This window comes from Macaca thibetana, chromosome 9 (genome assembly GCF_024542745.1).
Source record: "Macaca thibetana thibetana isolate TM-01 chromosome 9, ASM2454274v1, whole genome shotgun sequence".
Classification (NCBI taxonomy): Eukaryota; Metazoa; Chordata; class Mammalia; order Primates; family Cercopithecidae; genus Macaca; species Macaca thibetana.
Genome location: NC_065586.1, coordinates 128,708,619 through 128,735,087, shown reverse-complemented (window position 1 = coordinate 128,735,087; position 26,469 = coordinate 128,708,619). Strand labels below are relative to the sequence as shown.

The 26,469-nt window shown below is 51.2% G+C and overlaps 1 protein-coding gene across 1 annotated transcript in view; it reads right to left on the bottom strand.

The window, feature by feature from the left end:
- The window catches only part of INPP5A (inositol polyphosphate-5-phosphatase A), a 195,294-nt gene extending 183,613 nt beyond the window's left edge, over positions 1-11,681 (bottom strand). The window contains exon 1 of the mRNA XM_050805523.1: positions 11,616-11,681. Within this exon, the coding sequence (XP_050661480.1) occupies positions 11,616-11,657 (42 nt within the window). The 5' untranslated portion in view covers positions 11,658-11,681. The remainder of the gene's footprint in view (positions 1-11,615) is intronic.
- Between the last annotated feature and the right edge of the window lie 14,788 nt (positions 11,682-26,469).

Below are 26,469 nucleotides of genomic sequence, written 5' to 3'. Positions count from 1 at the left end.
ACTTGTTGGGAACTGGAGTGAAGGTGACTCTTGTTATGCTTTAGTGAAGAGACTGGCAGCATTTTGCCCCTGCCTAGAGATGTGTGGAACTTTGAACTTGAGAGATGATTTAGGGTATCTGGTGGAAGGAATTTCTAAACAGCAAAACATTCAAGAGGTTACTTGAGTACTGTTAAAGGAGTTCAGTTTTATTAGGGAAGCAGAGCATAAAAGCTTGGAAAATCTGCAGCCTGAATATGTGATAGAAAAGAAAAACCCACTTTCTGGGGAGAAACTCAAGTCAGCTGCAGAAATTTGGCAAGGAGCCTGGTGTTAATCCCCAAGATCATGGGGAAAATGTCTCCAGGCCATGTCAGAGACCTTCCTGGCAGCACCTCCCATCACAGGCCCAGAGGCCCAGGAAGAAAAACTGGTTTCATAGGCCAGGCCAAGGGTCCCCATGATATGTGCAGCCTAGGGACTTGGTGACCTGTATCCCAGCCACTCCAGCCATGGCTAAAAGGGGCCAACATACAGCTCGGGCTATGGCTTTAGAGGGTGGAAGCCCCAAGCCTTGGCAGCTTCCAGTGGTGTTGAGCCTTCAGGTGCATAGAAGTCAAGAACTGAGGTTTGGGAGCCTCCACCCAGATTTCAGAAGATGTATGAAAATGCCTGGATGTCTAGGCAAAAGTCTGCTGCAGGGGTGGGGCCCTCATGGAGAACCTCTGCTAGGGCAGTGCAGAAGGGAAATGTGGGGTCAGAGTCCCCACACAGAGTCTCTACTGGGGCACAGCCTAGTGTAGGTGTGAGAAGAGGGCCACCATTCTCCAGACCCCAGAATGGTAGATCCACCAAAAGCTTGCACTGTGTGCCTGGAAAAGCTGCAGACACTCAACGACAGCCCATGAAAGCAGCTGGGAGAGAGGCTGTACCATGCAGAACCGCAGGGGCAGAGCTGCCCAAGATCGTGGGAGCACACCTCTTGCATCAGTGTGACCTAGATGTGAGACCCGGAGTCAAAGGACATCATTTTGGAGCTTTAACATGTGACTGCCCTGCTGGATTCTGGACTTGCATGGGCCCTGTAACCCCTCTGTTTTGGCCAATTTCTCCCATTTGGAACGGCTGTATTTACCCAATAGCTGTACCCCCACTGTATCTAGGAAGTAACTAGCTTGCTTTTGATTTTACAAGCTCATACATGGAAGGGACTTGCCTTGTCTCAGATAAGACTTTGGACTGTGGACTTTTGGGTTAATGCTGCAATGAATTAAGACTTTGGGAGACTGTTGGGAAGGCATAACTGGTTTTGAAATGTGAGGACATGAGGTTTGGAGGGGCCGGGGTGGAATGATATGGTTTGGCTGTGTCCTCACCCAAATCTCACTTGAATTCTATCTCCCAGAATTCCCACCTGTTGTGGGAAGAACCCAGGGGGAGGTAATTGAATCACAGGGGCTAGTCTTTCCTGTACCATTCCCATGATAGTGAATAAGTCTCAAGAGATCTGATAGGCTTATCAGAGGTTTCCACTTTTGCTTTTCTCTCATTTTCTCTTGCTGCCACCACTGAAGACACTTGTCTTTTGCCTCCTGCCATGATTCTGAGGCCTCCCCAGCCATGTGGAACTATAAGTCTAATTAAGCCTTTTTCTTCCCAGTCTCAGGTATGTCTTTATCAGCAGCATGAAAACGAACTAATACAATTCCCTAAAGAACTGAAAGCAGGAACTTAAACAGATATCTGTATACCCACAATCAGCCAAAAGGAAGAAGAAACCCAAGTGTCCCTCCATGGATAAAGTGACAAAATGTGGTCTATCCACATAATTCAACCTTAAAAAGGAAAGGTATTCTGACTATGCAACAACCTTGAGAACATTATGCTAAGGAAAATAAGCCAAACACAAAAAGACAAAGATTGTATGATCCCACTCATGTGAGGTATCTGGAGTCATCAGATTCATAGAGACAGAAAGTAAAATGTTGGTGACAAAGGAGCTAGGGGTGGACGGGGATTCAGTGTTTAACGAGAACAGAGCTGCAGTTTTACAAGATAAAAAGAGATCTGGAGATGGATGGCAGTGATGGTTACGCAACATCATGAATGCATTTCATGCCACTGAACTGCACCCTTAAACATGGTTAAGATGGAAAATGTCATACCTATTTTACCACATTAAAAAGGCGGGGGTAATCTCCATAGCCACAGCGCCACTCAAGCAGCCGAGCCACACTCTGGGGCTCCACACGTCTGAGAGCTGCACTTTACTCACCTCATATAAAATGAAAAAAAGAGAAAGTCCTGACCCTAGCAGTAGGAAGGGTCCCAGACGCCCAACCCAAGCAAAACCGAAACAGAAACTGCAACTGAAATTAAAACAGACAGTAAATCTGAGACCTGCCCAAAAGGCCCAGAGTCACTACGCATACCACAACCCCACAGCATAGACCAAAGACCCAGAGCCACTACGCGTACCACAGCCCCACAGCACAAACCACAGGCCCAGAGCCACTACGCGTACCACAGCCCCACAGCACACACCAAAGACCCAGAGCCACTACGCGTACCACAGCCCCACAGCACACACCAAAGACCCAGAGCCACTACGCGTACCACAGCCCCACAGCACACACCAAAGACCCAGAGCCACTACGCGTACCACAGCCCCACAGCACACACCACAGGCCCAGAGCCACTACGCGTACCACAGCCCCACAGCACAAACCACAGGCCCAGAGCCACTACGCGTACCACAGCCCCACAGCACGCACCAAAGACCCAGAGCCACTACGCGTACCACAGCCCCACAGCACGCACCAAAGACCCAGAGCCACTACGCGTACCACAGCCCCACAGCACGCACCAAAGACCCAGAGCCACTACGCGTACCACAGCCCCACAGCACGCACCAAAGACCCAGAGCCACTACGCGTACCACAGCCCCACAGCACGCACCAAAGACCCAGAGCCACTACGCGTACCACAGCCCCACAGCACGCACCAAAGGATAAAACACTGGAAACAGGAACGAGCAGACACACGCAATGCACAGAGACGTTAATACAGTTTTTACAAATGCTCTGCATATAAAAATATCCCCATCCAACATGTAACACTATTGTTCAACTTGCCTAATGCGTTCCTGAAGACGTGTAAGAAATTATGTAACTTCTTAAAATTCACAACTGAAATGACAATATAATATCCTAATATCTGACTCAGAATTTTTTTTTTTTTTTTGAGACGGAGTCTCGCTCTGTCTCCCAGGCTGGAGTGCAGTGGCCGGATCTCAGCTCACTGCAAGCTCCGCCTCCCGGGTTTACGCCATTCTCCGGCCTCAGCCTCCCGAGTAGCTGGGACTACAGGCGCCCGCCACCTCGCCCGGCTAGTTTTTTGTATTTTTTAGTAGAGACGGGGTTTCACTGGGTTAGCCAGAATGGTCTTGATCTCCTGACCTCGTGATCCGCCCGTCTCGGCCTCCCAAAGTGCTGGGATTACAGGCTTGAGCCACCGCGCCCGGCCCTGACTCAAATTTTATCCCACTGAATGTAAGGACTTTCACAACAAATCACAATATCCTCAATGAAGAAAATCTGGGTATAGAAACTTCCCACCACCTGCAGGACCGGGGAGACGCCTGAGTCCTTGTGGATGAGCTGACAGACAACATCCAGACCCCCCGACACATCTCCTGAGACTCTCTGAGAGAAGAGGGAGAGGACAGTAGCAGAAACACTGAGAAGAACAGAAAAGGTTCTGTCACTTAGGGCTTCAAATTGCTAGAAAATAAACCCTCGGCCACGAAAACACCCGCAAGTGCACGTGCATACACACACACCTACATGCACACACACACACACACGCACACACATGCACACACATACAGGAGCCTGCACACACACATGCACACACACACATGCACACACACATGCACACACACATGCACACACACACACATGCACACACACACATGCACACACATACAGGAGCCTGCACACACACATGCACACACACACATGCACACACACACGCACACACACACGCACACACATACAGGAGCCTGCACACAAACACATGTGTATGCACACACACATGCACACACACACTGCACACACACATGCACACACACACATGCACACACACATGCACACACATACAGGAGCCTGCACACACACACATGCACACACACACGCACACACACACGCACACACATACAGGAGCCTGCACACAAACACATGTGTATGCACACACACATGCACACACACACACTGCACACACACATGCACACACACACATGCACACACACATGCACACACATACAGGAGCATGCACACACACTGCACACACACACACTGCACACACACACGTGCGCACACACACGCGCACACACACACGCACACACACACGAACACACACATGCACACACACACGCACACACATGCACACACACGCGCACACACACACGCACACACGCGCACACACGCGCACACACGTGCACACACACTGGACACACACATGCACACACGCACACACACATGCACACACACATGCACACACACGCACACACACATGCGCACACACACGCGCACACACACATGCACACACACACGGACACACATACACACACACGCACACACACGCGCACACACGCGCACACACACGCACATGCACACACGCACGCACACATGCACACACACACATGCACACACATGCACGCACACATGCGCACACACACATGCACACACACGCACACACACATGCACACACATGCACACACACATGCACACACACACATGCACACACACTTGAGCATCCTCTTCTGCAAGATCAAAGACAAAAATGAAATTTTTAATGCACATGTGCCAGAAGCTTTTATAAAATTAGACCCTGCCTACCAGGACACCCTTTAATTGAGGGCCATTAATCCTGCCCAAACTGGTCTTTGCGGGGCCTTGCCACCACGCCGCCACACCACGTCCATGTGGCTGTCCCACTGGGTGATGGGCGCAAACCAGAGAGACTGGACCCTTTCCCAGGAGCAGCTCTGGCCTTGGAGGTACAGCCCATGTTTGGTTAATGTAGTTATTTTTAAAACCACTGAAGTGAGAATAAAAGATAAACAAACTAGGTCTCAAAGAAATGCTCAAATTTCAGCCCACAAGCCAAGCAGCTCTGCGAGTGTTCACCCACCATATGAAATAAAGCACATGCCTTCTTTTTCTCTTAAACACCCAAAAATTCTTCTCTTGGTATCAAAGAATAATACAAAAACCATAAAAATATGGGAAATGTTAAAAAAAAAAAAAAACTCATTCCTTTTAAATGTGGAACTCTATATCTGGGAGTCAGTCCTAAAAAAAGTAATTCTAAACAGCAAAAATGCTCTGTCAACAAAGAAGTTCATAATAGCAGCATTTATAAGAGAATTACAATTAGAATTCTGCAGAAGAATATTACAGAAGACTCCTCAATAAAGTTACACAGGGCGTCCACAGAAGGAATGGAGAGGGAAGCACCAAAAACAAATTTATTGGATGATAAAACATGATGTGGAGATAGACAGGATGCCAGTGACAAACACCACAATGTGGGTAAGAAAGGCAGTGAGCTACACACCCACCAACAAACACACAATGTGGGTAAGGACAGCAGTGAGCTACACACTCACCAACAAACACCGCAATGTGGGCAAAGACAGTAGTGAGCTACACGCTCACCAACAAACACCACAATGTGGGTAAGAAAGGCAGTGAACTACACACTCACCAACAAACACCGCAATGTGGGTAAGGACAGCAGTGAGCTACACACTCACCAACAAACACCGCAATGTGGGCAAAGACAGTAGTGAGCTACACGCTCACCAACAAACACCACAATGTGGGTAAGAAAGGCAGTGAACTACACACTCACCAACAAACACCGCAATGTGGGTAAGGACAGCAGTGAACTACACACTCACCAACAAACACCACAATGTGGGCAAAGACAGCAGTGAGCTACACACTCACCAACAAACACCACAATGTGGGCAAAGACAGCAGTGAGCTACACGCTCACCAACACACACCGAAATGTGGGTAAGAAAGGCAGTGAACTACACACTCACCAACAAACACCACAATGTGGGTAAAGACAGCAGTGAACTACACGCTCACCAACAAACACCGCAATGTGGGTAAGAAAGGCAGTGAACTACACACTCACCAACAAACACCACAATGTGGGCAAAGACAGTAGTGAGCTACACGCTCACCAACAAACACCGCAATGTGGGTAAGAAAGGCAGTGAACTACACACTCACCAACAAACACCGCAATGTGGGTAAGAAAGGCAGTGAGCTACACACTCACCAACAAACACCGCAATGTAGGTAAGAAAGGCAGTGAGCTACAACTCAACAACAAACACCGCAATGTAGGTGAGGACAGCAGTGAACTACACACTTACCAGTGATAAAAATAACAAGTATTATGTTAGGTATATGTTACCAAAGTAAAGATTTACAATGAGCACACACTGACATGGAAGACACTTATACCCTAAAAAAAATGGATTGAACACAAAATAAATCACACCTCACACAAGCCCCCACCGGCAGCAAGCAGTCCACATGGCCACCTGCAGATGTGGCCCTGCAGAAACTGAGTGCCCTGGCCCCCTTCCTCGCTGTGGCCAATGCAAAGAAACAGCTGGCCGCCGAGGGTCTGCGGAGACTCCAGAAAGGGTGCCAGCATGTCACAGGAGCCCCTCACACTGAGCGCTGTCAGCACTCCCAACAGTATTCTCAACAGGAAAAGGGAAAAAGACAGAAAAAAATGCCCAAAGGTCGGAGTGGGTATTTGAGGCAGAGGTATTTCTTTTCCCTTTATTTTTAACATGCCTATAATCATCGTGCATTACTTTCAAATTTTTTAACTCTTAATTTTAAAGGCTTTAGTAGGAAGAAAATGAAAGCCACTTTGGCCAGCATCTTAAATAATTGCCTGTCACTAAGAGCAATAACAAAGGGCAAATGGCAGACGGGGAGAACCATGGAGAATCTCATACAGCCTGCAGGGCTGGGCGGGGGACCGTCTCCCGGAGAGCTCCAGGCAGGCAGCTGTGGGGCAGAGTCCCCACCTCAGGAAGAGCTGCTACAAGTGAGCCAGCAAAGACAACCACCCCAACACACATGCCACATACGTGCAGGCACACACACCCACCACGCCACACATACGCACCACACACACACGCACCACACGCAGTACACGCACACAAAACACACACCACAGACACACCACACACACAACACACACGACACACCCAAAAACACACATGCCACACACGTGCAGGCACACACACCCACCACGCCACACATACGCACCACACACACACGCACCACATGCAGTACACGCACACAAAGCACACACACCACAGACACACCACACACAACACACACACGACACACCACACCCAAACACACATGCCACACACGTGCAGGCACAAACACCCACCACGCCACACATATGCATCACACACACACACCACAGACACACACACAACATACACACACCACACATACCACACACAACAGACACACCACACCACACACACCACACCCAAACACACATGCAGGCACACACACCCACCACGCCACACATATGCACCACACACACACCACAGCGCAGTACACGCACACAAAACACACACACCACAGACACAACACACACAACACACACAAGACACCACACCACACACACACCACACCCAAACACATGCCACACACGTGCAGGCACACACACCCACCACGCCACACATATGCATCACACACACACACCACAGACACACCACACACACACCACACACAACATACACACACCACACATACCACACACAACAGACACACCACACCACACACACCACACCCAAACACACATGCAGGCACACACACCCACCACGCCACACATATGCACCACACACACACCACAGCGAAGTACACGCACACAAAACACACACACCACAGACACAACACACAACACACACAAGACACCACACCACACACACACCACACCCAAACACATGCCACACACGTGCAGGCACACACACCCACCACGCCACACATACGCACCACACACACACACCACAGACACACACAACATACACACACCACATATACCACACACAACAGACATACCACACCACACACACACCACACCCAAACACACGTGCAGGCACATACACCCACCACGCCACACATATGCACCACACACACCACAGACACACCAAACACACACCACACAGACACCACACACACACCACACCCAAACACATGTGCAGGCACACACACCCACCACGCCACACATATGCACCACACACACACACGCACTACATACACCACACACACACAACACACACAATACACACAGACACCACACACACCACACCCAAACACACATGCCACACATGTGCAGGCACACACCCACCACGCCACACATATGCAGCACACACACATGCACGACACACCACCCATGCCCAGGCACGCAAATGCACCCCACACACTCACATACCACACGCCTATGCGTACGGGCACACCTACACACACACGCTCAAAAGCCACCTAGGCTGTTGCTACAGGACTGGTCGGTGCAGATGACGGAATGTTTCCACTGACGCAGGAAGTCTCAGCACGTTCTGCAGTGATGGATGCGTTCTAGACCTGCACCAGCCACATCTGTCCTTTAAATGAGGCTACTGGTGACTGAACAATTTTTTTATTGTATGTAATTTTAGTTCATTTAAATTTTAATAATCACATGTGGTTAGAGGCTACATTACTACACAGCACAGCTCTGGATCACAGCACAAGAAGGAAAGCTCTAAGTTTCTATTACAAGACAAACACAACATTGGTAATATAAACAGGATGAAGACAGCATATGTGCAAAAGGGAAACCTTCAAGCCAGTCTCACGTGTGCACTCGTGTGTGCTGCGACACACACACCCCAAAGATCCAGCAGCACATTAAAAACTTCACACATAGTAAGCAAGCGGACTATTCTATACATACATGGATGATTCACTGTTAGGAAAACCACTAATACAACTGATCATACCAACAGATCAAAAAAAATCTAATGATTATCTTTACAGTTCCCGGCAAACAAAGAATTCCAGTTAAGGCTGCAACATATAAGAGCTTTGAAAATTTCCAAAATTAGTGCCAGACACCAAACTACAGATCCATGAAGCCCAGAGAATATCAAGAGAATAAATACCAAACAATCTATACCTAGACAGATCATATCCCAATTGTAGAAAATCACAAACAAAAGAAAATATTGAAAGAAGAAAAGAAAAAGTACATCTTAGCTCTAGAGGAACAAGGACCAGAACTAGAGTGAACTTGTCAACAGGAACCAGCAAGAAGAGGGTGGAAGGACAACCCCCCGCCCCCGCCCCCTCCAATCACGTGCGCAGCAAAATCCTCCTTCAAAAGTGAAAGAAAAATAAACTTTCTCACACAAAAAAGTAGATGTGCCCTGTAAGTCATGTTTAAAAAGTTCTTCAGGGAGGAAAATATGCTACAAGTCAAAATTCTGGATGTACATAGGAAAGAAAAAATGACGGAGAAGGAATAAATGAAGGTTTTTTTTAAGTTTACTGAGAAGTTCTTCAATAAAGTCAACAACCATTTGTCAGAAAATTGTAATGTGGGATTCCAGCAGGCCGCAGGGCTCCCCACGCCCCGGCATTCACATCGGGGTAATTCCCGTTCCCAGGGCAGGCGGGACCTATGAACCGGGGCAGACGGCACTCCCATGCCTAGGGCTGAGGCAAAGGTGAAAGGGTCAGGCAGACACAATAAAGCTCCATCTCCAGCTGATCTTAAGTTAATCAAAAGGGAGATAATCCTGGGTGGGTCTCATCTTATCCATGAGCCACTCCAGAGTGAGTCTAAAGGTCTGAGGCTGTAAGCAGAGGGCAGTCTCTCTCCTATGGGCTCTGGCACAGCAGGAAGCCATGAGTCCTACAACCACAGGAAAATGATATCTGCCAAGCACCCGAGGCAGTCTGAAAGCAGGCCCTGCCTAGTTGAGCCTCCAGATGAGAACACAGCCCCCTGAGAACAAGCAACGTGACTGCAGCCGTGTGAGACCTCAGCAAAGGACTCAGCGGGCTGAGCCCCAATCTCCACCCTACAGAAGCATGAAACAACAAACTGGTGTTGCTTTAGCCATGACATCCGCCGCCACCTGTGACACAGCACAGAAAGTCCTGCATGTGCCTCAGATTAGGACTATACACGTCTGTATCAGAAAATAAAATTAATATTATTTAAAACATTTTTGGTCAAGCACAGTGGCTCACACTTGTGATTCGAGCACTTTGGGAGGCCAAAGTGGGCAGATCACCTGAGATCAGGAGTTCGTGACCAGCCTGGCCAACATCGTAAAACCCCATCTCTGCTAAAAATAGCAGGCTGTAGTGGCACACACTTGTAGTCCCAGCTACTCGGGAGGCTGAGGCAGGAGAATCGCTTGAACCCGGGAGGTGGAGGCTGCAGTGAGCTGAGGTTGTGCCACTGCACTCCAGCCTGGACCACAAGACTCCATCTCAAAAAAAGCCAAAAAGGAAAACAAACAAACAAACAAAAAGCATTTTTGCCCCACTCAGATTTTGTTTTGGTATAATATCTACAGTAAGACTCCAATTTAAATGTTTCCCCGAATAGTTAACAAACTATCTTACAATGGATTGTTAAACTGTACGAATCCTCCTGTTCCTCACACTACTATGTAGTCAACCTGTCCCTCCCTCTCTCAGGTAGCTTAACCAAATGTGTGCTTCATTTATGTTTTCAAACTCTTGCCATTTCCTTAACTTACTGTCTTTCTGGATTTTTCTTCTGTATTTTATTCAATAATTTTTGGATTTATATAATCCTTCCAAAATTCCATTTATGGCACAGTTCTATACTCTAGCCTTATGAGTGAAATGCTTTGTCTGTTCACTGTTATTATTTCTTGTTTAATAGCAACAACACTGAATACGACGCTGAATACGACGCTGAATATGATGAATACGACGCTGAATATGATGAATACGACGCTGAATATGATGAATACGACGCTGAATACCGTATGAGACACGGATTCGAAACATCCCACCCCACATGCTGACGCCTCATCCCAGAGCCGGCTGCTTCCTCCTGGGCAAACCTGGCCATTCCCTCGGACACGGAAACACAGCAAGGGTGCCCATTACGCCCAGTACCCTTTCACCTGACATCCTAGGGGGAGGGAACAAGATCCAAAAGGGAACACACGTGGGGGCGCAGCTCCAGGGAAAGAGACTCTGAGCTCCCTGCACTTGTGGCCAGCGTCAGAGCACACCTGGAGGAGCAGAGCAGCGGGGAGAAAACGGACAGACAACAAGAGAATCCAGGAAAGCAGGAGGTCCCAAAATTCACAGACAAAACAACAGCCATCGCAGACACCAACAACAACCAGGCAGAAGGCCTGCTGGAAGAGAAGCCCACTTCCAACGCAACAAGCAAGGAAAAAGGTAACCTCACCAATGACCTTTTGCACATGTGAACATTGTGTAAGAGAAAAACTTTAAGACATTCCTGAAGGAAACGAACAAAACCTTTGAGTCCATGAAAAGACCCCTCTTGTTTCCAGAGACCATGACTCAGCGCCATAAAGCTGTCAGTCCTCTCCAAGCAAGCACAGAAATAGCCCTGGCCCCATCCCACTGCCTGCGAGCGGCCCGCCCCCGCCCAGCCCAAACGAGACAAGGTGATTCTAAAGTTCATATGGAAAAATAAACTATGACTCAAAATCCAAACACGATCTTTAAAAAGAGTAAGTCAACTCTAACTTTTTTTAAACTTTGGCATGGCAAAATCAAAAGACAAATGTCAAACTGGTTGGAAATATTTGCAATACATATCACAGATAATTAATCTTCTTGAAATTGGAAGAACTCTTAAAAGTCGAGGGAAAAATACAAAAAAAAAAGACGGAAAAATGGGCAAAGGACCCACAGAGGAGTCACAGAAGATCCGCGAATGATGCCATACACGAGGAGCCTCCTCCCGCCAAGCTGGGAGTGGGGCTATGCCGCCTTCCCCGTGACAGCAGCCCGGGCCTCCCAAGCTCACTTTGGTAATGTTCTTGCCAAAATTGCTAAGTGAAAACCAAGGAGCAATCAACTATCTAACCATGGACAGGACAGCTAACCACAGAGCGAGCAACAACCACAGTGACCCACACCGCGGGCCGCCCTGAAGACAAGTGGGCTGGACTCTTTCAGATGGCAACGCCAGAAAGACCCAAGCAGGGGGCTGAGACGAAAAGAGTCAAACATGAACGACCTCCAAAGATGGTGCATGGCCCCCACGTACATCCAGGAAGAGGGAAGAGGGGACTCAGTGCTACCGAGGCTATCTGGAAGCAACAGGGTGCGGTGACTCTAAACGTGACGCTTGAGATCACTGCACCGCGGACCCATCGCTGGAGGGTGCAACCGGCATGATGGTTGGAACGTCCACCAACGCAGGCCCCGCTGACATCTTCACAAGTGTTGCAATGTCCGCACCTGCGTTCCAACAGTGTCTCCCCTACACTCCTCCGTGCCCCAGGAGGTGCTGGACACAGCCAGCCTGACTTCCCAGCCTTCCTGCCAGCAGACAGCTGCTGGACACCAGCTTCACTTCCAGTGTGGACAGCGTGGGGGACATCATGGAGGCCACACTGTCCCTCCCCACACAGGACAGCGTCACCACACGGAGACCACACTGTCCCTCCCCACACAGGACAGCGTCACCACACGGAGACCACACTGTCCCTCCCCACACAGGACGGCGTCACCACGGGGACGGAGACCACACTGTCCCTCCCCACACAGGACGGCGTCACCACGGGGACGGAGGCCACACTGTCCCTCCCCACACAGGACGGCGTCACCACGGGGACGGAGGCCACACTGTCCCTCCCCACACAGGACGGCGTCACCACGGGGACGGAGGCCACACTGTCCCTCCCCACACAGGACGGCGTCACCACGGGGACGGAGGCCACACTGTCCCCCCCACACAGGACGGCGTCACCACACGGAGACCACACTGTCCCTCCCCACACAGGACGGCGTCACCACGGGGACGGAGGCCACACTGTCCCTCCCCACACAGGACGGCGTCACCACGGGGACGGAGGCCACACTGTCCCTCCCCACACAGGACAGCGTCACCACACGGAGACCACACTGTCCCTCCCCACACAGGACAGCGTCACCACGGGGACGGAGACCACACTGTCCCTCCCCACACAGGACGGCGTCACCACGGGGACGGAGACCACACTGTCCCTCCCCACACAGGACGGCGTCACCACGGGGACGGAGGCCACACTGTCCCTCCCCACACAGGACGGCGTCACCACGGGGACGGAGGCCACACTGTCGCTCCCCACACAGGACGGCGTCACCACGGGGACGGAGGCCACACTGTCCCTCCCCACACAGGACGGCGTCACCACGGGGACGGAGGCCACACTGTCCCTCCCCACACAGGACAGCGTCACCACACGGAGGCCACACTGTCCCTCCCCACACAGGACGGCGTCACCACGGGGACGGAGGCCACACTGTCGCTCCCCACAGGACGGCGTCACCACGGGGACGGAGGCCACACTGTCCCTCCCCACACAGGACGGCGTCACCACGGGGACGGAGGCCACACTGTCGCCTCCCCACACAGGACGGCGTCACCACGGGGACGGAGGCCACACTGTCCCTCCCCACACAGGACGGCGTCACCACGGGGACGGAGGCCACACTGTCCCTCCCCACACAGGACGGCGTCACCACGGGGACGGAGGCCACACTGTCCCTCCCCACACAGGACGGCGTCACCACGGGGACGGAGGCCACACTGTCCCTCCCCACACAGGACGGCGTCACCACAGGGATGGAGACCACACTGTCGCTCCCCACAGGATGGCGTCTGACCACTGCAGGAGGCCCCATCCCTGGCGTCCCTCGCCAGCAGCACACCTTGACCAATTATTTCAAGCCAACTTCTGGAAAGCTCAGGTGCCACAACTCTCAGCCACCTTCGAGCCTCCCCTTTAAAGACCCCGTCCTTTTCCAGTGATGATGACGATGTGAAACCTCCCATGCAGGAGCTATGGGTCCCGTCGAGGGGCTCCCCGAGGCCTGGCATGGCATTGCACAACGGCGCCCTCCCACCATGCCCTGCTCCGGCCTCCTCTGTGACCTCCCTGTGCTCGCGCCAGGCATGGTCCTGGGTGGAGGCTGTGGGCTCCCTGGCACGGGATAACCTGTGTCACCCCCTAACCTCACAACACCTCTCGTACTGCTGGTCTGCACAGGGCGAGAGTGGAAAGCCAGGAGCTTTGGAGTCTGAGGCCACCTCTGGTCTGCTCTCTGAAGGTCTTGAGACAACACCGTTTGGGAGGACAGGGCAGCATGGCCATCGCTCTCCCACTCACCAGGCACTGCCTGGGCCCTGGCTGGCAGGGAGCACACAGGGTGCTGGGACACACACGACCCACAAGTTGTTCAGTAGACACCCGCAAGAAACCTCCACAGGCAGAAGGCTTCCCAAGGCAGGACTCCATCCCAACAGGAAGAAAATGCTGGAAGCAGTGGAGGCTGTGGTCGGTGGGGCCTAAGGAAGGACAGGAGGGGCAAATGCCTCAGCTTGGACCGTAGCCCCTGCCAGAGGCCCTTGCAAAGGGATCCTCGGTGTTGGGGACCAGGTGCCCACATTCTGACCCACCATCCAGGACGTTCCGCAAACTCCACCTTCCCTTTGCCTCAAGGACCCACACAGCAAGCCGAGTGGGAAGGCACTCCCATGGCTGTCCTTGAGCCCGCGTGCGCACGTGGCCCTGCAGGGTGTGGGTGCCGCCTGTCAAACGACCCCAGCGCTCCCTCAGCAGGCAGGCACAGTGAACACCTGGCCAGAAGGACTAGTGGGCTTCAGAGACTGGGCAGGAACCCTGCACATGGTGCAGATGTGGATTCCAATCCACAAAAGCCAAGAGGCCTGGAGCAGCAGCCCCTACACCCTGGACCACACCCCACACTCCAAGAAACAGTGACCACCGTGACAACACACGCCAGAACACGCGACCACACCCCACACTCCAAGAAACAGTGACCACCATGACAACGCACGCCAGAACACGCGACCACACCCCACACTCCAAAAAACAGTGACCACCATGATAACGCACGCCAGAACACGCGACCACACCCCACACTCCAAGAAACAGTGACCACCACAACACACACCAGAATGCATGACCACACCCCACACTCCAAGAAACAGTGACCACCATAACAACACACGTCAGAACACGCGACCACACCCTACTCTCCAAGAAACAGACCACCATGACAACACACGCCAGAACACGCGACCACACCCCACACTCCAAGAAACAGTGACCACCATGACAACACACGCCAGAACACGCGACCACACCCCACACTCCAAGAAACAGAGACCACCATGACAACACATGCCAGAACACGCGACCACACCCCACACTCCAAGAAACAGAGACCACCATAACACACGCCAGAACACGCGACCACACCCCACACTCCAAGAAACAGTGACCACCACAACACACACCAGAATGCGTGACCACACCCCACACTCCAAGAAACAGTGACCACCATGACAACATACACCATAACACGCGACCACACCCCACACTCCAAGAAACAGTGACCATAACACACGCCAGAACACGCGACCACACCCCACACTCCAAGAAAGTGACCACCATGACAACACACGCCAGAACACGCGACCACACCCCACACTCCAAGAAACAGAGACCACCATGACAACACACGCCAGAACATGCGACCACACCCCACACTCCAAGAAACAGTGACCACCATAACACACGCCAGAACACGCAACCACACCCCACACTCCAAGAAACAGTGACCACCACAACACACGCCAGAACACGCAACCACACCCCCACTCTAAGAAACAGTGACCACCGATGACGACACACACCAGAACGCAGGACCACACCCCACACTCCAAGAAACAGTGACCACCGATGGCGACACACACCAGAACGCTAACTCATCTCCTTCTAAAGACTTCCTTAAAACTTTCAAATACAAGTCATTTAAAAATAAGTACTGTGGGAACCTTAACCCTGTAGACCCAGCGCAGGCCGAGGCCTCCTGGTGACATAGGGTAGGCGCCATGCTTGGGGGCGGGAACCCAGAGCCATACTGCTGATTCCTCAGGAAACCCTGCCCCGCGTGACTCGCTTATCCCTGTGGAAAAGCATTTCCTTTCATGAGAAAAGTCCTCTTGTCTGTGCAGCCATAAATACATTGCAGCTAAAAATAGTTTTGTAAAAGGAAGTAACGACTGGGCCTTCCACCAAAGGACAAGCGCAAACTGTGTCCAGGCGGCGCGGCAGGAAGGCCCATGAGAAAGGACACAGTCTGCAAGCTGAGTCTCCCGAGTAGGACAGAGAGCTCTCTCAAAATTCAGTTTTCTCTCACAATATTACTCCCGTTAGCTGAACCTGACAGAGCAAGAGAAATAAAAAGAAAACAGGGACACAGAGGAACAGATACCTTCCGATGAAAGATAATTCAGAACTATCCTCCTCTTTCATCAAATACAGCGACAAAATCGGCTTAAGTCTCTACACATGATGGCAAACTTCTCCAAAAGATGTATGCTAGCAAACTTAATCCACTGGGAAAAGGGCTGTACACCCTAGAATATATTTAAAATGAGAACTTATCATTAGAGAGGGTCAAATTTCTTTTTTTTTTTTTTTTTTTTTTTTTTTTGAGGTGGAGTTTTACTCTTGTTGCCCAGGCTGGAGTGCAGTGGCACCATCTCGGCTCACTGCAACCTCCGCCTTCCCGATTCACGCCATTCTCCTGTCTCAGCCTCCTGAGTAGCTGGGATTACAGGCATGCGCCACCACACCCGGCTAATTTTTTGTCTTATTAGTAGAGACAGGATTTCACCATGTTGGTCAGGCTAGTCACGAACTCCCGGCCTCAGATGATCTGCCCGCCTCGGCCTCCCAAAGTGCTGGGGGATTACAGGTGTGAGCCACCATGCCCCAAATTCTAGGAAACAACACAAGTGTAACTTTGAAATCATGGCATACACAAAACGCAATTATCTACAGGCCCCATTTCTGAACGGAATAATCTGGCTAGCTTCTGAGCACAGCACACAAACACCACAGAGGAAGAGGCTGGAGTTCAGACAAGTTTAAACATTGGCCCGGAAATTTCGCCCGGTCCCCGTGTGGTGGCATCTCCAGTTACAGGGACCCTGTGGGCAAAGGTTCCCTCTGGCATGGCCGCATCCTTTCCCCGTCATGACTTCTGACCTCAAATCACACAGGCCATGCCAGGATCCCTGCCAGCCCCACAGAGCACACCATGCGCCGTGCTGGCAGCAGCAGAAATGGGATGGGCTGCCTCAACCGGACCCCCCACCACCCCCGTGAGGACCTGCCAGCCCCTCCTGCCCAGACACGGCCTTCACTCCTGCTGCCAGCAGGTAACAGGTGAGGAACTGGCCCGAGCTGCCCTGGGTCCATCTCCTGTCCGCCCTCTGAGTTCTGTGGATGCTGCTCGTTGCCTACTGTCTTCACACTGGCTGTCTTGTCTTGTTTCTTAAATGTGTTTGTATTATTTTTTAAAACTGAAAAAAGCCATAACACACTACATGGCTCAGCCGTAACTGAAACACACGCAGTCTTAGTGACAATGATCTTGGTGATGACAGCATAAGGATGGCAGGGGGAGGGACTACACGGGGGACAGGGCATGATGACATCAATCTGCAGAAGCCGACAGGTGACGAAAAACTGGCTCCGACTCAAACTCGCTATTTACAAAGTGGGCACGAGCAGACAACCGCAGCCTCGCCGCGCCACCTCCTGAGGCGCAAGAGAACCGCAGCCTCGCCGAGCTCCTCCGCCTCCTGACGCGCGAGAGAACCGCAGCCTCGCCGAGCTCCGCCGCCTCCTGACGCGCGAGAGAACCGCAGCCTCGCCGAGCTCCTCCGCCTCCTGACGCGCGAGAGAACCGCAGCCTCGCCGAGCTCCGCCGCCTCCTGACGCGCGAGAGAACCGCAGCCTCGCCGAGCTCCGCCGCCTCCTGACGCGCGAGAGAACCGCAGCCTCGCCGCCCTGCGCCGCCTCCTGACGCGCGAGAGAACCGCAGCCTCGCCGAGGTCCTCCGCCTCCTGACGCGCGAGAGAACCGCAGCCTCGCCGAGCTCCGCCGCCTCCTGACGCGCGAGAGAACCGCAGCCTCGCCGAGCTCCGCCGCCTCCTGACGCGCGAGAGAACCTCAGCCTCGCGGAGCTCCTCCGCCTCCTGACGCGCGAGAGAACCGCAGCCTCGCCGAGCTCCGCCGCCTCCTGACGCGCGAGCCGCAGCCTCGCCGAGCTCCTCCGCCTCCTGACGCGCGAGAGAACCGCAGCCTCGCCGAGCTCCGCCGCCTCCTGACGCGCGAGAGAACCGCAGCCTCGCCGAGGTCCTCCGCCTCCTGACGCGCGAGAGAACCGCAGCCTCGCCGAGGTCCTCCGCCTCCTGACGCACCTCGAGAGAAACCGCAGCCTCGCCGCCCTGCGCCGCCTCCTGACGCGCGAGAGAACCGCAGCCTCGCCGAGCTCCGCCGCCTCCTGACGCCGCCGCAGCCTCGCCGACCCTGCGCCGCCTCCTGACGCGCAAGAGAACCGCAGCCTCGCCGAGGTCCGCCACCTCCTGACGCGCGAGAGAACCGCAGCCTCGCCGAGGTCCGCCACCTCCTGACGCGCGAGAGAACCGCAGCCTCGCCGAGGTCCGCCACCTCCTGACGCGCGAGAGAACCGCAGCCTCGCCGAGGTCCGCCACCTCCTGACGCGCGAGAGAACCGCAGCCTCGCCGAGGTCCTCCGCCTCCTGACGCGCGAGAGAACCGCAGCCTCGCCGAGGTCCTCCGCCTCCTGACGCACGAGAGAACCGCAGCCTCGCCGCCCTGCGCCGCCTCCTGACGCGCGAGAGAACCGCAGCCTCGCCGAGCTCCGCCGCCTCCTCGCCGCAGCCTCGCCGCCGCGCCGCCTCCTGACGCGCGAGAGAACCGCAGCCTCGCCGAGCTCCGCCGCCTCCTGACGCGCGAGAGAACCGCAGCCTCGCCGAGCTCCGCCGCCTCCTGACGCGCGAGAGAACCGCAGCCTCGCCGACCTCCGCCGCCTCCTGACGCGCGAGAGAACCGCAGCCTCGCCGAGGTCCGCCACCTCCTGACGCGCGAGAGAACCGCAGCCTCGTGGAGCTCCGCTGCCTCCTGACGCACATGCAGTTTCTTTCTCTGTTCAACTTAAATGGAAATTGCTTTTCAAAAGTCAATCATACTTGTTTCAGAAATTTGGGGAAATTCAGCGGGAGGGAAGCACAGAAGAGTGAAAATCACTGGCAGCGCCATCACCACGAGGCTCTGGCGCACACGTAACCGGCCATTTCACTGCAGATTCCAGTGACCTCACAGGAGCCCGTCGTCACTGGCCACCCTTCCACGCACCTATGGTGACCTCTGGTCCCCCGTGCCAAGTGACACCTCCAGATGTTCCGCAGCACCAGGCACTCGGCTGACCGCTTCCCACAGAGGAAGTCAACTGGGTTTCTGGGGAACGGCATGTCGTGCCCACCCTGCCAGCCGTGCGGCACTGTGTGGGGAATGGTGATGAGCTCGCCAAGGAGCTGTGAGCCCCTGGGGAGGCAGCCCCGCCCATGGTCCAGAGAGACCCCTGCTCTCCTCACAAGAAACCAAATGTGTGCCCAGTCCCCGTCCTGGAGGGTGCTGGCTTCTGTTCTGCTGCTGAGAAGACCCAGCTGTGGTAACCAGAGTCGGAGGCGGGGGAGACATGGAGAAGGCCCAAAGTCGGCTTCTCCTGACAGAGGGGCCACCTCTGATGGCCCAGGAGGGTCAGCACCCCAGAAGCACAGGGCAGCTTCAGCCCCAGCGGCATAAGGCCAGTCTCTGCCTGGGTCTCCAGAGGCACACCCATTCCCCAAAGGGCAGATGTGTCCCTAAGATCACCCAACCACCGGCCCACAGACAGAAGTGCCAGCCAGGTCTCAGGGACAAGCAGCGAGGTCCAGGGAGGCCTCCAGTTCCAAGGAGGTGAGGCTGCTTCACGGCGACCCAGAGGGAAGCCCAGACACACACAGCACCCTCAGGGTGGGATCCGTGCTTGGACAGAGGCTGCAGTGTCATCCACTCCTGCTAGCAGGAACCAGCAGTGGACACCCGGAAGGACACTCCACCTGCAGGGCAGCCGCTGATGACACGCATCTGTGGGGAGCATCATGCAGAAAATGAAATAAGCCAGGGCCCCCCCAGAAGCAGAGGATGTGGAGACAGAATGAAGTGCAAGAAAAGGATGAAGAGATGGTGGTTTCTGAGGCTCCACGAGACCTGGGAATCCAGGGGTGTCACCACTGCTCCTGGCTTTGCTCTGGTAATGCTTCTCCTCGTTGTAGAGCTTCCAGTCCAGCACACAGGCATCCCCCGTAGCTGAAGGGACACATTCCAGGACCCCCAGTGGACGCCTGTAACAGCAGCTAGTACCAAACCCTATGTACACCATGGTTTTTCCTATACATACATACATATCCATGATAAAGTTTAATGTTAGGTACAGTAAGAGATAAACAATAACTGATAATAGAACAATTAGGACTATATACGGCAAAATAAGTCATATGAATGTGCTCACAGTCATGCTCTCTCTTGCTCCCTCAAAGTATCTCACCTAGTTTCTGACTGCAATGACATAAGGTACCTGAAACCATGGATGAGGAGAACTACCGTACTTGTATACAAATGATTTCATTTTATTTCATTTTTAAGAACATATTTAGGTACCTGTTAATACTTTGTATAAAGAAACTTTTGGCTCAGTTACGTGACTTCTCATTTCATTTTATTGTATATGTAGTCAAACACACAATGAATTTTAAAATTGCTTCCCCAAAGCACACTTTTAATCAAAACCTGGAATCAACTGCAGTCCTGTTAAAAATGCAACTTTCTAGAAGCCCCTGAAGGTCTGATTAAACAAGTTCCTTGGAAATAACTGTTCTATGTCACCAAGAAAACAGAAAACAGAAAAATCCCAGCACTTTGAGAGGCCTGAGGCCAGGAAAGACCAGTCTAGACAACAGAGTGAAACCTCCATCTCCACAAAAAAATTAAAAGTTTAACCAGGCTTGTGCCTATAGTCCCATCCACTTGGGAGGCTGAGGCAGGATGACTGCTTGAGCCTAGGAGGTTGAGGCAGGGAACTGTGAGTGGGCCTCTGCACTCTAGCCTGGCCGACAGAGGGAGACCCTGTCTCAAAAATAAGTAAATTAACACAAAAAACAGACAATTTAAAAAATTAACAATTTTTTTAGTTCTTAAATAGATTAGCAACACTAATAACCAGTAGGTAGAATGATCAAGAATAAAAGACACAAATTATCACTATCAGGAATCAAAGAGGGGTTATCACTATAGACATTAAAAGAACAATATGAGAATATGTGAACATTGTATCAACAACTTGATAATTTACATGAAGTAGACTGATCATTCCTTTAAATAATTTTTAAGTTTATGTTTTCCTCAGAAAATAAGTTTTAAAATATTTATTCCTTAAAAAATAAAACTTGGCACATAATGAAAAGAAAACTTTTATCTATTAAATTTGATTCGTATCAAAAACCTTCCCACAAAAAAAGGCACAGATGGTTTCATTGGTAAATTCAATTAAACACCTAAAGAAGAAACAGCATCAATCACAGATGGCTCTTTCCAAACACAGAGGCGGGATGACACTTTCCAAGTGGTTAGTGTTTTCCAAATAGTGGTTAATCTCTGAAGCCAATATAACCCCAACACCAAAACCGGCAAAGGCATCACAGAGGCAAGGCAAAGAAACATTACAGGTCAATAGCTCTCACTGATGTGTACACAAAGCAAGGGCAGAAATATTGGTGTTTTTGTTTTGTTTTGTTTGGAGACACGGTCTTGCTCTATCGCCCAGGCTGGAGTGTCGTGGCACAGTCACAGTTCGCTGCAGCCTCCACCTCCTGTGCCCAAGCAATCCTCCCACCTCAGCCTCCAGAGTAGCTGAGACTACAGGCGCACGCCACTGCAACCAGCTAATTTTTGTAATTTTTTTGTAGAAATAGGGTTTTACCACGTTGCCCAGGCTAGTCTTGAACTCCTGGGCTCAAGTTGTCCGCCCACCTTGGCCTCCCAAAGTGCTGGGATTACAGCCATAAACCACTCTGCCTGGCCCAAAAGACATTTTTTAAAGGAATGTAATGTGACCAAGTAGGGGTTAGCCCAGAAATGCTAGTTTCGTTTAACTAAACATGGATGTAATTTACCAAGTTAGCCAAACAAAGGAAAAAGTATGGGGTCATTTCAGCACATACAGAAAAACCAACCGAGCACATTCGACATTCCTCGATGGCAAAGACGCTCAGCAGAGTACGAAATACAAGGAAACTTCCTCCCTTTGATAAAGGACATTTTTTTTAAAAAGGAACAACGACAAAAATACTCCAGATACTCACATCCTTACTGGTGAACCCCTAAAGGAAGAGCACGGCAGAAAGGCCCAGCTCCCCATGCCAACTCACCTGACACCAAAGGTTCTGACCAGCCCAGCGAGGCAGGAAAAGAAAGGAACGGCCTCAAGCCTGGAGAAAAAGGTGCTCACGTGACTCTGTCTGCAAATGCCGACTGTTCACAACTGTCACCCACGGCTCAGAAGCTACAGTTCAGAGGGGCCACAGGACACAAGATTAGTACATAACCACACATCTGCATCTCCACTCACTAATAGTAAACAACTGGAAAATGACATGTTTAAAAATACCATTTATAGTAACATTAAAAACACAAACTATGTAAGAATTTATTTACAAAAGACACAAAACCACTACACTGAAAATCACAAAATGCTGCTGAGAGAAATTAGAGACAACCTCAGTAAATGAGGTGATAACCATCTTCATAAATCAGAAGACTCAGCATTGTGAAGACATCACTTCCCCCCTATACTGATCTACAGATTCCATGCGATACCAGCCAGAAGCTCAGCAGGTGCTTTGCAGAAATTGACAAGATGCTCTAACATACATGTGGGAATGCAACAGGCCTGGAATATCCAAAGCAGCCTCTACAAGAACCAAGTTAGGGATGTACGCTGACTCTAAGACTTACTCTAATGCCACCACAACTGAGGCAGGTGGCCCTGGAATAAAATTCAATGGACCAGTGGAGCAGAATAGTGAATCCAAAAATAAAGCACACTTATACTTTGATTTTCAACAAAAATACCAAAGCAATCCAGTGGAGAAAAACAAATTATCATGCCCGTAAACCTAGCATTCTGGGAGTTCAGTGCAGGAGGACTGCTTGAGCCCAAGAGTTTGAGACCAGCCTGGGCAAGATAGTGAGACCCCATCTCTACAAAAAATATTTTTAAAAGTAGCTGGGCATGGTGGCGCATGCCTGTAGTCCCAGCTACTCAGGAGCCTAAGGCGGGAGGATCACTTAAGCCCGGGAGGTCAAGGGTGCAATGAACCGTGTTGCCACTGTACTTCAGCCTGGGTGACAGAGCAAGACACTGTCTCTTTAAAAAAAGAAAAAAAAAGTTATCAACAAACAGTGGTGAAACAGCTGGATTCCACATGAAAAAATAATAATAAACTTCAACCACTATCTCACATCATACACAAAAATTAACTTGTGATAAGTCAAAAACCCAAATGTAGACAGTAAAAGCATATAGCTTCTAAAGAAGATAAAAGGGAAGAAGGTCTTCATGGCCTGGCAGTGAACACAGATCTCTTCCGCCTAAGAAAGTGAGAATCAGAGAAGAATCATAACTAAAAACTGCTGATCATGGAAACTGCCATTAAGAAAATGAACAGGCAAGACACAGACTGGAGGAAAGTATCACAAAACATACATCTGACAAAGGACTGTTAGCCAGAGTACATAAAGGTCTCCCACAACTCCCTGATGAAAACAACTCAAAAAAAAATATTGGCAAAAGATATGAACAGACTCTTCGCAAAAAAAATACATGAATGGTCAATAAGCAGCTGAAAAGATGCTCACCTCCTTAATCCTCAAAAAGATGCAAATAAAACCTACAGTGAGGTCCCACCAAAGGAGTTAAAACTGAAAAAACAAGAACACCAAATGGGGGAAGGATGAGGAGCAGTCAAGGCCTCCACACATGGTCAGAGGAACAGACACAGCAGAACTGCCCTGGAAAAGTTCCAGAGCCTCTGATAGAACTAAATGCACATCTATCCCAGGACAATAGGGATAGTCCACTCCTAGGTAGAATTGCCTAAGAAAATAAAAATATATGGTCACAAAAAATGTGAACAGCTAAACCTGCTATGGCACAGTCACACACTCCTACAAAGGACTACTATCCAGCCATAAAAAGGAACCAACCTCTGGTTCAGACAAGAATATGGACCCATCTCAAAAATGTCTGGCCAGAGACTGAAGCCATGCAGAGAGAGGGCATCTGTGAGTGTGGCGTCCTCCGACAGGAGAAGCTACGTGAGGGAAAACCCACAACAGCCACCTCCCAGGGAGGGCCAGGGAAGGGCACGGGGGGAGGGGTATTGGGTGATGGTCAAGCTTCGTGTTTATGTTTTGATAACAATTTTGGTTAAACAGATATGTCAAAACTCACCAAATGTGTACTTACAATTTGTACATTTTGCTGTGTATAATTTTTATGTCAAAAGAAAAACATTAAATACTGAGCTCTAGCTAGTGATATTCACACAGAAGCATTTGGGTGAAGTATGCTGATGTCAGCGATTTACCTTGAAATGCATCAAAATCAAGAATGACTGATGGACAAACAGAGGAAAATGTGCTAAAACAAATACAGTAAAACATTAATGATAGAATCTAAGTGGCAGATAAACAAGTGTTAGCTATAAAATTCTTTCAGCCTTGTAAGTCGAAATTTTTATAAAACAATCTCACATAAGTCTTTAAGAATAAAAAATAAAAGGGCTGAAGTTGATGATCTCTAGGGCTCTTCCTGTGACTTTTTCCCCTAAGCATGGCCAATTCCAGGACAGTATTAGTCTGTTCTCACAGGGCTATGAAGACATACCTGAGACTGGGTAATTCATGGAGAATAGAGGTTGAACTGACGCACAGTTCCACAGTCTTTACAGGAAGCATGGCTGGGAGGCCTCGGGAAACTTACAATCATGGCAGAAGGCGAAGAGGAAGCAAGCACGCCTCAGCATGGTGCAGCAGGGGATAGAGTGCGAAAGGGGAAGTGCCACCCACTTTTAAACAACCAGATCTCACGAGAACTCACTATCACGAGAACAGTAAGGGAGAAATCGGCCCCCAGGATCCGATCACCTCCCACCAGGTTCCTCCCCCAACACTGGGGTTACAATTCGACATGAGATTTGGGTGGGGACACGGAGCCAAACTATATCAGCGACCCAGCAGGCTTTCTTTTCCTTCTTCAACACAACACACTGCAAGTTGCCAAAGAATTCTACTCTCAAACCACCGAGATGCAGCCCCTGGAATCTTCTGGGCAGATTATTCAATGAAAACTCAGCCCTGGGAGCTGCAGCAAAGCCCCTGCCAGCAGTGGGAGAAAGGTGGGCCACAACCCGGGGGCAGACTCCACTCCAGTATCGGGAGTGCACCAGCCTGGGCAAGATGGCAAGACTCCATCTCCATGAAAAAAAAAAAAATTTTTTAAAAACAGGCCAGGCATGGTGGCCGAGCTTCAGGTTTGCAAAAGGGGAGCACCAAGAACCAGACGCCATGGAAAGGCAGGTGGACGACGAAGCAGGGGTCAGAAGAAAATAGGGCCCTGTGAACTAAACACCTGCTGAATCTTCCGGGCTTCTCCTCTCCTTCACCCCATCAATCGCTATGGGAGGCTGGCCCTGGGCAGCACGGGAGCATCATCTTCCAGCCTCACTGAGTCCCCACCTACAGCAAAGGGACAGGGCAGGACGGCTGGGGAAGTGGGCCCCACCACTGCAGGGCAAGGCTGGAGCCAGCCCCAGAAGCACCTCTGGACGCAGACGGAGCTCCCTGGAGAATGGAGCTCACCTTCTAGTGTCCCTGGCCCACAGCAAGCACCAGCCCAGTTCATCCTCACACAGGCCATCGGGATGCCCAGAGCCCACTCCTTGGCTCCAGCCCCCTCTCTGCCTCCTGCCTGCCCTGCACAATCCCACACCCGCACTGCTCCCACCAGAGCCACCGGTGCAGCTGCTTCCACCACAGTGCTGGGGCGGGGGACTCAAAAGGAGGAAAACAGCATTCACGCCCTCACTTCCCAGCAAGGAAGCCTCACTCAGGGGCATGACAGCCACCCACAGCTACGGCCCCAGACACCAG